Source organism: Lolium rigidum, chromosome 4 (genome assembly GCF_022539505.1).
Source record: "Lolium rigidum isolate FL_2022 chromosome 4, APGP_CSIRO_Lrig_0.1, whole genome shotgun sequence".
Taxonomy (NCBI): Eukaryota; Viridiplantae; Streptophyta; class Magnoliopsida; order Poales; family Poaceae; genus Lolium; species Lolium rigidum.
In genome coordinates this window covers 39,092,056-39,104,700 of record NC_061511.1, presented here as the reverse complement: position 1 = coordinate 39,104,700, position 12,645 = coordinate 39,092,056, and the positions used below count along the sequence as shown (strand labels likewise).

Sequence of the window (12,645 nt, the reverse complement as noted above, 5' to 3'; positions counted from 1 at the left end):
TTCCACAAAGGCTAATGTCGCACCAAATTATGTTATCCTCGCGTGCATGTTTAGGAATGCGCAAACATCCAATTATAGGACCACTAGGTAGCCATAGACTGATTCGTATCATCAACCACATCGATTACCTAGCGGTACAAGAGTGCAGAGTTGAAAAAGTAAACCCACAACCATGGAATCACAGAGCTGAATTTATACCATAGGCAAACAAAAAAATAGTAGGCAAAATTACAGTTCAGATAATGTCTTTTTGGCATGGATCCACATGGCAAGTTATCCCTTTCTTCTTTATTCATTCATGACTCGTTTCCTTCCTTTAACCTTTATGAAAGAGCAAAGTTCATTCTTTACTTGTTTCTGTAAACAAGCATCCCATCTTTGGTCTGATTGAAGTTTCCTTTTTCTTATATATATATAGTTATATACAAGTCGCAAAGGGCAACCGTTGAAACCCCTCGCCCTCCACCAATCTTCTTCCCAGCCATTTATTTCTCCTGCGACCACTTTTGTTTTTCATTATGCCTTCAGTTGTATTGTAGCTACATATAGACCTAATTTCCTTTTCCACTGATAAATACTCAAAAATAACAAAACATATTTGCTTCTCCCGTTTGTTGTTTCCTCAAGTTTTTAATTTTCTTGTTTTTCTAGTTGTCAGTTCCACCAAATACACAAAAAAAGGTCATTCACTGCTCCGACTATTGAGATTAGTAAATCTAGTTGTTCAGATCGATCATCTGTTGACATTCATATTACCCACATACAGTGCAATATTCTTCCACCAGGTACTTTTTTCCGTTATTTCTCATTTATTTACTTCTTGGCCATATAACAAGTAACATCAACTACTTCTATCAAGGGAAATGAAAGTGAATTAATATTTATTTGGCAGCCTTCAGTTTAAGGGTTGCTGAATATTGTTCTTGTGATCTTCTAAGATCCTGCACGTGCCAAGTTACTCCGTGTTCCTTTTGGTCAAAGCATCTCAGAAGGGCAGAGCTGATCATCTGAGAGGTAATGATGTACCGTATATCATATACGTTGATGCACAACAGTGTGTGGTTTATATAATTTCCACTTGATTGATCGAGCAACAGTCTCGATGTCTTCAACATTGCTTAAAAAAAGTTAGGTCTTTGTTTATCTAAAAGTATAAAAAATCCTAATACTAGAAAAGATCTGCGTGTTGCTAAATAGAAATACAATAACATTTAGTTTAAATTGGCTATCATTGTGTGAGAGGAAATGGCTCATACCTGCCCTTATCTCAACTGTTTGTCCCAGATCTAGCATGTGGTGTAGCCAAAAGTGAATATGCCGATGATGCCACCAGCTGACACTATTATATAGGGCAAATGTATCCGAAGAAATACCCTAATTTTTTTATCTAAAGAAATATAGATAACAAAATAGGATATATGTCCATAAAAACATTTAATTACCAACAAAATTTGCAGCAGCGACGGACACTCGTGCTCCAAACTGAACTGGTTTCCCATCCTCCTCTCCACCGCTCGCTCCCAAGCAAAGGAAGCACTCGCCCAGAAATATCAAGAGGTCCTCCTTGTTCTCCTTTAGCCTCCCAAAATTGCAGCGACCACCATGGAACTAGTGTGCAGTAACTCATCGCTCAAGAATTAGTGTGCGGTTTTCAGTAGTATTTTCGTTTCAACCCTTGCTTAGCGTAGTATGTCTTAGACGCGAACTATATTTTCATATCTTCACAAGTTTATTTGTTACAAACGCGATAGGCAATAACGAAGAACGAAAAGGAAATAATTAACAACATGATTTTAACGTGGAAAACCCTCTCCAAAGAGAGTGTTTACAAGCGTCGTGGGTTATCTTATGAAGCGATTAACCTTACAAGACGTATAAATAGGCGGTGATAACGATCAGTACCGACAAGCGGCTCCCCATGTTGTGAGCCTACCGGTGACGGGCCTCGCTCCGCTCATCAGAAGTTAGCCTTCTTATGAATTTGAATCACAATATAAAATTATTTGTTTAACACGTGTGATTTTTTTTTTGCTATAGTACTATCCATTTAACGAACGTTATATAGAAATTCCATTTCCATGCTTATGCTAGCGATCACGACCTTCTCTCTGCGTTCGGACTCACATGGTAGGTTCACCGGGTATAGTTGGGCATAAACCCATGACCCACATCATAGGTCCACAGGATAGGCAAAGGAAAAGATCAGATCCAGTGCTTAAAAGGGAAATAGAATCCATCAGTTAGCATTGAATTTATTCACTGGACAAGATGAAGAGGATGTTTAGATTGGTTCATTTCTATGCTCTACTACCCAACCCCAGAATTTTGGCAGCACCCACCCATTGTTCTCGAAATAAACGTCTCAGCAAAAGGACAAGAGAATGTGATCCGGAAAACAACGAGGAGTTGTTGCCGAGGTGTTGTCTCAGATCGGAATAGAGCATTGAAACGAACCCAATCTACACATCATCGAGCTATACAAACAATATGGACAATTTGAAAGATTTACGATTATAAATATGAAAATACTTCCACATTTCTAAACATAACCATTTCGAATGGGAGACGCCTAGGTTACACGACTAGGTATGAAAAATATCTAGTGCCATAACATTAAAATCTAGTGTTATCGGCTCGATGGCAAGAAAAGAACAAGGGAGATATAGGAGGAGATAAAATTTGAGCTCACCGCCGTAGACCAAAAAAGAATTAGTCAAATGTTCGCGTATCGGGACCATCTGTGGTGTCTGAGGTGGTGGGGAGCTACTGGACCAAAAAATAAAAATAAAATGGGCAAAAATATTCATTACATGCATAAAAGATCATCAAATTGCACATTAGAAAAACTAACGTATACATATATATAATCTCCAATGAGACACAAAATACGTATGTTTTGCTATGAATTATGCACACCCAAGGAGAATACATACTTATGTTACTTACAAAGTTATACATAGCAAAGTTACACGTACCTAATATACATATATATGTATGTATATATTTTCTACATACCTAGGTATACGTGCTAGAAAAATATCATACCTGCGTATATGTACCTCATTCCTGGCTATTAGGTACATACAAGCCATACATATCTCGGGTATGTAAGATTCAACACGTATTTTGCGAGTATTGAGTATGGTGCCCTAGCACCATGGTGCACCATTTATAGGCATATCAGAGAAAATGTGTTTGACATTTTATATATTACTAATTTGGTGAACATGACACTGCATATGTATTAACACATCAACGCTCAGTTGTCAAAATACCAAAACAAAACTAGCTGTCCTTAGCACGAAAACTTCCCAGATATCATATTTTCATTCTGGACCACCACATGTGTGTGTACTACAAGCATCTACATCTACATACTGATACATTCGATCTTGGGTATGTGGGTGTACTACTAGCGCGTCGTTTTCTTGGTCGGTGCAGAACAACAACAGGTCGACAGAGGCCTGGCATGGTGACCACCAACAGTAGGTCAGGTGGTGACCAACAGGTGGTGTGGTAACCGGAACTAGAGCCCCCGTCATGGTGCGAGCGTGTCTCGTTACCGTTCCCGATACCGGAGGCCTTGTGATCGAGCGAAGTGGATGTGGCAGTAGCGAGGCAAGGGTGGCCAACAAGGGCCACCACCAGTGAGTTGACCTTGTGGTTCAGGAGAGAGCGTCGAGTGGGGTGGAAGCCAAAGAGGTACAGAAGGTGACTGCAATGGTGGAGGAGGAGGGTTGTGTGGGGCGGTGGCCAGAAGTGGATGAGAGCTAGCGCATGCATCAAGCGTATAGGAGGAAGCATATGCGAGAGAAGAAGTGGCGGCATGAAGTGGAGGGCTGTGGGGTGAGCCATGAGTGGAGAAAGAGGTGGATTGATAGCTTTTTTAATGGTGCTAGGGTAGGGTGGTGAATGCGTGGTGGAAGAGAGAGGCCCGACAGAAGGAGGCGCGAGAATGGTTAAGGCAAGGAAAAAATGCGTCCGAGTAGGGTTTTCATCCCACCTAAAGGAAGTTTCTTGAGCGCCAAAAGGGGGGCACTTGCAAAAGAGATGGTTTGCTGAGTGCTTTCCTAAATACACTCGGCAAACATATTTTCCATTTTTGGAGGTTTTTTTAATTTTTTCTGAAACATCTAGTTTTAGGTACTCCCTCCCATCCCATATTAAGTGTTGGACTTTAGTTCAAATTTATCCAAATTTGAACTGAACCCCCAACATTTATTATGGACTGGAGGGCGTATTATTAATTATTACCTTTTTAATAGGTTTGCTTTTATCCTTTTTTTAATCATGAATATTGTCCAAACTCTTCTTGCGAGATAGTTCAGTTTGTGAAGAAGGTGTCACTTCAAACTTGGTATTAGATTTTAATCTTTAGCATCACCCTTCTATACCAGTACCCTTCAAACTTGGTATTAGAAAGGGGTTCCAATGATTATTGTCGTGGTTTCATGCATCCCCTGTTCTGCGTCCCTCGGAACGCGAACATGCCATCGTTTCATCAAAAGTTATCATTTCATGTGACTTTTGTATTTATTAGTGTCAAACTAAGTCATAGGAACAAAACGAACTAAAAATTAAGTCAATTACTAAAGTTGGTTTAGATGCTTTGAAGTGGGAGTTTTCCAATATAAGTAAGTAAAAATCATGTGAGATAGTCCTATTTGCGAAGCATCTACCACTGAAAAGTTCTGTATTGGCTTTTACTCTTTACAAAAAAAACATATATAGTCATATTAGGACTTAATGCCAAAGGGTTTCCAATGGTTTCTAGCGTGACTTTGTGCGTCCCCCTATTTTACGGGACCGGAGCGGGAACATGTTAGCTTTTCATAAAAATTGATGATTTCATCTGACATTGCTATTTTTTATGTGTTAAACTAAGTTATATGAACAAGATAGACTAAAATAGAAGCCAAGACCGTACAAAAGTTTGTTCATGTGCTTCTAATGGAAGTTTTCCACTTTAGTCTAGAATCCCAGTTTGTGAAGGAGGTGCCACTTCAAAGTTGTGTATTGGATATTGCTTTTTTACATCTCCTTTATATACCCATATTAGGATGCCATGCCAAAATAAAGGGTTTCGACCGTTTCTTGCGTGATTTCATATGTCCCCCTCCCCTGTTCTACGCCCCGCAGAACGTGAACACGCTAGATTTTCATCAAAACTGGTGATTTAATGTGACATTTCTCTTTGTTGGCGTTACACTAAGTCACTCGAACAACATCGACTAGACAAGAAGCCAAGTTCTTAAAAATAGTGGGTTCGGTTGCTTCAATGTCAGTGTTTTGCACTATAAGCTCGGAAACTTATTGCGAGATAGTCATTCTTCTGAAGAATATACCACTCCAAAGTTGTGTATTGGTCTTTTCTCTTTACACCCATATTAGAACTCCGTGCCAAAATAAAGAGTTTTCGATGGTTTTGGGCATCATTTCATGCGTGCCCATGTTCTACTGGCCAAAGGTGGTGTCGTTGGGAGTTATCATTTGTGACCATGCCGAGATCATCCTGTGATCATGAATTCATGATCATCGTCCAGTTAAGCAAGATCAATCTAGCTGAGCAGTAAGGTGCGCATATTTTAGCTAGCGCAGGTAGGAAACTTTCAGCTATGGTGGTCGAAGAGTGTAAGAACACTTGATCATAATCAGTAAATATCACATAATTAATGTATGCATCTTTTCAATGTAGAGACGGGAGGTCTCATCCTTTATTTTGAATAGAATTGTGACAGATCTCTTCACCCACCCTTATATTCCACTTTTTCAGAGGCTCAATGGATAGCACAGCGCAGACCATCCTGAGCAATGTAGGTCAGCTGGTGGGCAAAGAGTTTCAAAAGCTCCGGGCCATCGGCGGCGAGATTGAGGAGCTCAGGGACGAACTCTCCACCATGCACGCCCTACTGCGCATGCAGACTGAAGCGGAAGACGGTGCCGTGGACCACTTCATTCGGGAGTGGATGCGGCAGGTGCGCGAGCTCACCTACGACGCCGAGGACTGCGTCGACCTCTACATATTCCGCATTAGGTCACGTCCCCGCGACCGCTTTCTCGTATGGTCCAAACGCCTGGTTGCGACATTTTTCCCTCGACATCGCCTTGCTGGTAACATCAAGGCTCTCCATGAGCGTGCTGTCTCCATTAGCGACCGCCATGCTCGCTATGGCATCGGCCGGGAGGCGCTGCGAAGGTCTCCGTCGACAGCCCCGACAATGGCAGCATCGTCGGCCGCGCGAGGCATACGCTCTACCGACCACACTGGTCAGATTGTGGGCATGGAGGACCAGGCAAATGCCCTTGCAGAGAAGGTGAAGGCAGGGGTGTATGAAAATGGAGCAGAGCGTGACATGAAGCTCAAGGTGTTCTCCATTGTGGGGTTTGGGGGGCTTGGAAAAACAACATTGGCCATGGAAGTGTGCCGACAGTTGGAGGTAGTGTTCTACCGACAAGCGCAAGTGTCGGTGTCTCAGATGTTCAACATGGGGGAGGATCTAAAGGAACTGTTGAAGCGTGTCCTGCAGCAGATGTTCAAGAGGGAAGCAGGTAATGAGGAAGGTAACAAGGAATATGATCCATTGGCCGGCATCGACATGATGGATGCGGACCAACTCGGCTCCAAGCTCAAAGCCCTTCTCAACAACAAGAGGTACATATAAAAATAAAGTACATGTTATTATTAATTAATATTTTTATTTAACCAATTATACTTGTCTAATGACGTGAGCTGATGACAACCTTTGGGTTTGACAAAATTTCATGCTTCTTGAACTCCATCCAGATTACATTTTTAAAATTTTTTTTTTTGGAAATAGGGGAAACCCCTAGCCTCAGTGCCTCACTGATGCATATGGCCTTTTATTAACCTTATTAAAGCACAAAATTTCATTACAACTCACATGTCACATAAGGTTGAGACATTTATCAACCATCTAAACAGAAAAGAAAACATGTGTCTCCTATGCATCAACATATCAACATGTGAACAAAACGCGAGTTGAACTACTGGTTGTCTAAACCCCGCACAACCATTTTCAACCTGTTGCACCCAATATCCATATCGTACCACTTCTCTATTAGTTGCAGGTAAGATCACAAAAAAAAGTTGTAGGTAAGACCACATACGGATCAACTGAGTACCCAGCACGGTAACCTGCATAAAAGAGGTAGGCCTTGCATTGTTAGATATGACGTTATTGCGCATTTTTCATATAGCCCATAGTAAAGTGCACCTTCCAACTAGGATGTTAGCTTTATCATTTTTAGAGACACCCGTCAACTAATTCCTGAAAATATTAGTGGTGCTCGTAGGTGATGAAATATTAAAAGAAATATACACGATGCGCCAAATAATCTTTGGAAGAGGACAACAAATAAAAAGATGTTGAATTGATTCATCTTGGTCATAGGAAAAACACTTCTTATTCCCATTCCAAATTCTTTTAGCCAAATTATCCTTTGTAAAAAGAACTTTCCTAAGTAAAAACAAGATGAAAATCTTAATTTTAAGTGGTATCTTCATCTTCCTAATTTGTTTAAATAAAAAAGGTGTATGTCCATTTAGGAGATCAAGATACATGAACTTCACCAGGAGCTTGAACTTGTTAAACCCCACTGAAACTCTCTTGATCCTTGGTAAGATTAATTAAAATTAAACGCTGCAAGAGATGGATCCATCGCTCACATTTATGATGTGCCGATCCACCGAAAACTTATGGATGCTTCAAATATTAGCTACATGATTTTCATCATTGAAAATAATTGCCAGACAATTTGCTTGGTAGGCTGAGACAATTAAGGAAGAAACTAATTCTGATGTTCTAGTTGCACACAATTTACTTGTGTAGTCTAGGATGGTGTGATCTCATTAATCAGACGGCTAAAAAATAACGATGTGGACATTTGGATGGCTAAAAGAATAGATGATGTGGATAGCTTGTATGTAAAGATAAACAAATATTAATGAATATTAGTGGGTTGACGTTGACAATAGGATAGATGTGGATAGGTGGCATTATTAGATAGACTATCATTAATACAATATATTGATAGCTAAGATTTCTATGAACCTCAGTTGTAATTTACTCTATTATTGTATTATACATTATAAAAGCCAAGATCCAAAACATGTAACTTTGGCCTTATAATGGCATATGGAATTACCGCCTCAACCGGATGGATAGATATATGTTCCTTCTAATTTTAAATAACATGAATATATCATATTATTTATATATGATGGAACCTACACCGTTAAGTCCAAATTCATCAAAATAAAAAAGTCTAGAATTTTTTTAAACCATGGAAATAGGAACGACTGATCATTGTAGTTTGGCTTGACTTATTATATTTTCTCTTTCTCTTTTTATTTTATGATTGATTTGATTTTACTCAAAGTAAATTCATCCTTGTCAAAAGAAAAAGTGTAATACTTCTATATGTTTCCCTTCATTTACTATGTTGTAGTTTTCTATAAATATTGACCACCGTTTTTATGTATACAAATAGAGAATACTATAAGATGGCATGAAAACTAAAAACAGAGGCCGAGCTACATGTAGACATTTATTTTTAAATACACAAAATTTGTATTTTAGAATATCAAAAAAATCTTAAACAAAATTCTAGGGGTATAGATAATGATGTATATTACAAACATGTAAAATCTTCGTACGAGCTATTTTATATTCTAGGCTACACAAAATGACAAAATTGGACAAAGACAAAATTTGACAAACAGTGATTAGTGCATATTTCAAACACTATCTAATTTGTCAGATATTTTCATTTTTGTGTGTAGAATATAAAGTATTTTGTATTGAGATTTACGGGATCAGTATACATCATTGGCTACCCCTAGATTTTTGTTTGTGATTTTTGAAACTTTGAGATTCGAATTTTATTTGTTTGAAAATAAAAAGCTACATGTAGCTCAACCTCCATTTGTTCACTCTCGGGCAAAGATGGCATCATTTTATAATTTTACACTATTATAAGTTAGCACCATAATTTGATGATCGTCGTGAGATCCTTGTGTTTTCCTCCCAAATTAAATTTAGATTATTAGATAATTCCTATCTTTATGCCTTATGATTGTTTTGGATTGTTCTTTTCCCCGAACCCAAATGGGTGACTTAAATCACATGGAATGTTTCTGACGTGGCACCGTCCGTTAGTGCGGGATTCCGTCAATTTTTTTTGCCGTGTTCCGGGGTGGAAGGCACACGGCAAAGGCAACGCCGTGTTCCGGGAAGAAAGGCACACGGAAAAGGTGCTTTGTCGTGCCGTTTTTCTCCGTGTGGCCTTTGCCGTGCTCCGCCACACGGCAAAGGCATCGCCGTGTTCTGAAACACCTTTGCCGTGTATATTTCCAACACAACAAAGCCCTGTTTTCCTGTAGCGACCAGTAGATGTTGTTGCGTTAAATTTACAATATATAGAAAACGGTGACAAATCTTTTTGTGCTATTTCACATTACTGATCAAAACAGTATTGTACAACATAACATCGAAGTCTGGGAAACATGCGGCTTACTATTTTTCAAGTCGACATACTTATTTTTAGTATACGGTTGTTGGACATGAAATTTGATCTCGCTAATGCTCGAATATGAATGATGCAAATAGGTTCCTCATTATGATTGATGATGTATGGACAGTAGCAGCGTGGGATGCAATCCATTCCAAGTTTCCAAACAACAAATGCGGCAGCAGAATCATTGTAACTACTCGGATAGAGACTGTGGCCAAAGAATGCAGTGATCCAAGTGTTGACGAGTATTACATCTACCGCATGCAGCCACTCAATCCAGAATACTCTCGGAAGTTGTTCCTCAGTAGAGCATTTGGCACCATGGCTGCTCCTCCTCATGAACAACTTGAAGTTACAATGGACAATATTCTGAAGAAGTGTGCTGGGCTACCTTTGGCCATTGTTAGCATAGCCAGCCTCTTGGCTAGCTATAAATATCCAGAGAGGAAAGATATGTGGGAAACCATTTGCAAATCAATTGGTTCGCAGATGGAGAGCAACCCTACCCTCGAGGGGATGGGGCAAATACTCACACTCAGTTACAACCACCTGCCTTATCACCTCAAGGCTTGCATGATGTATCTTAGCCTGTTCCCAGAGGACTATGAAATCAACAAAAATAGGCTCTTGTACAGATGGGTCGCTGAAGGATTGGTTGAGGATAAGCGGGGATTGACTTTGTTGGAGGTTGCAAAATCCTACTTTGATGAGCTGGTGAGTAGGAGCATGATTATTCCAGCATCCTCTTGGGGGTACGCTGGAAGGATTGAGGTGTGTCGGGTGCATGACATGATGCTTGAGGTCATGGTGTCGAAATCCCTGGAGGCTAACTTCGTTAGCCTAGTAGGTGGGCACTATGACGGGATGTTTTATGACAGGGTTCGTCGCCTTTCCATCCAAGGGATAGAACATGAGAGGAGGCATAGCATGGAGCGGATGGACATGCAACATGTCCGATCGCTGAGCATGTTTGAGCTCAATGGGAAGAATTTATTTGATCGCTTGAGGGAGTTCACCCTGCTGAGGGTACTTGATCTTGAAGGCTGCCAAGGCCTTGAAAACAAGCATGTGGTGGTTATTTGCCAGATGTACCTCCTAAAGTTCCTAAGCTTAAAGGGTACCGATATCAGTGTGATGCCTAATAAAGTCGGTGAGCTAGAGCACTTGCAAGTTCTTGATGTGCGTGACACAAACCTTCACGAGCTGCCAGAAACAGTGAGAACGCTAGAGAAAGTTGAGCGCATGGATTTTTCCCACGGGAAAAAATGGATGATTTGGTGGACGCTTCCCAAGGGGCTCTCTAAAATGAAGGCGTTGCGCGAGGTGGCGCGTGCAGAGATAGATAATGTTGATGTTGCTCGAGAGTTTGGTGAACTAGGACAACTGCGTCACATATTCTTGTTTGTTAACGACCACATGCATGTTGACAAAAAAGGCGATCCGAAGATTCTCCGAGAGGTTGCCCTCTCCCTGAGCAAGTTATACTCCCTTCGGTTTCTCGGCATTGGACGCTTAGGGACCTGCGAAGGCAAACTGGATTTTCTCGATAGACTGCCCTCGCCGCCACGGCTCCTTCGGTACCTTTTCATCGATGGAGAAATCACAAAATTGCCACACTGGGTGAGCACACTATCACATCTTACCTTCTTTGGAGGTGTTTGGATAAACTTAAGCGGTGACCACATATTCGGCATCCTCTGTAAGCTGCCCAGTCTACAGAACATCAAGCTGTGGCGGGCTTGCATCGATGATAGTACACTTGTTCTACGTAGTACCCACCGGTTGCCAGTGTTGAGGGCCCTTTCTTTGTGTTCAACCTATTGCTTCTACCCTGAAGTGATCCAGTTCGAGAGAGGATGCATGGATAGACTCGAGGAGCTTTCGGTGACATTTCATGAGGGTAGAGGGAGGAGAATTGTTGGCATCGAGCACTTGAAAAACCTTAAACAGGTGCAGCTTACTGGTAAGAGAAACAACGATTCACTGATCCTTGCACAGGAGAAGCTCAGGTCCGAGAGTAACAGACGCCCCAAGGCCAATCAGTTTAAGGTTATTGTAAGATACGAGTAATCACTCTCCTGTGAGTTGCATGCTCTTGTCATGCATGTTTGTTTTACTGCTATGTTGTTGTCTCTGTATAGTCGTTTCTGTACGTTTTATTTTATTACAACAACGTTTCTCATGTTATAATAAATAATAAAGCTCGAGTGCTTGATATTATCAGGTTTTTTGTCCCATAGTTTACAATCCATTGGGATCCAGTGTACACACTGGGTTTTCTTGGTATACACTGTCATGGATATGTCCACGGCGTGTGCTACAAGGGTAGCATTTGAGAGTTGCGGAGCTAGGGAAATGTAGCCATTTACGGATCGAGATTGCACGAAGACCAGGGTTTACCCAGGTTCAGCCCTTCAAGAGAACAGAAGGCCTACTTCCTGCTATCTGTATTGATTGGAGAGTTACAATGGGGTCCTGCAAGTCGGCTATGGTGACTCGCAAGGTAGTATGAAGGTGGAATCGTCGGTCTAGGGTTCCATGCCGCGTGTTTATATGAGCACCCTCGGTTAGGGTTTAAAGTGTACGAGCCTGTTAGCGACTCACAGGCCTAATGGGCCATGTAGCTATTCTCCTAGGCTACCTCCAGATCCAGCCGGCCCAGGCGAGTTAAGTCAGGCCCCTGGCCCTGGCCCTGTCGCCCAAGCGAGTCCTTCTGGTGATAGACCATGTGGGCTATATCTCCATCAGTAGTCCTTGAGTGCGCCATGGAGTCGTCGTAGGATTCGGGCGTCGGGCACTGCTTGAGAGTCCCGCGAAGGGAGCCATCGTCGACTCCAGGTGATGCTCAGTTGCACACCCCCGAATCGAGGGAGGGGTCGTACTTCTGGACGTCTCGTGGAGCCTTGAATCCCTTGGGATAAGGTTCGCCCTATTCCATCGTCAGGTATTTTCCAGATGATACACTTGTTTTGAGCTACCTTTGAGTCGCCATTGCCCACTTAATTATTGCATCCTGCATATGTCGCTTCGACGGAAACATGGCCCCTACGGCAATATTGTTCTGGTGATATTCCCAGTTAGAATCATGGCCATCGTTGACTGTCATTGCAG

General features: G+C 41.4%; 1 protein-coding gene across 1 annotated transcript; it reads left to right on the top strand.

The window, feature by feature from the left end:
- Positions 1-458: 458 nt before the first annotated feature.
- LOC124705608 (disease resistance protein Pik-2-like) lies at positions 459-11,662 on the top strand. Its single transcript, XM_047237316.1, has 4 exons — positions 459-785; positions 893-1,014; positions 5,774-6,652; positions 9,630-11,662. The coding sequence occupies exons 3-4, from the start codon at positions 5,781-5,783 to the stop codon at positions 11,602-11,604; spliced, it is 2,847 nt and encodes a 948-aa protein (XP_047093272.1). The 5' UTR covers positions 459-785; positions 893-1,014; positions 5,774-5,780; the 3' UTR covers positions 11,605-11,662.
- The last annotated feature ends 983 nt before the right edge of the window (positions 11,663-12,645 follow it).

Coding starts and splice junctions, on each gene's coding strand:
- LOC124705608 (XM_047237316.1), top strand. CDS start 5,781: ATGGATAGCACAGCGCAGACCATCCTGAGCAATGTAGGTCAGCTGGTG. Junction 6,653..9,629: donor GCCCTTCTCAACAACAAGAG/GTACATATAAAA, acceptor TGATGCAAATAG/GTTCCTCATTATGATTGATG.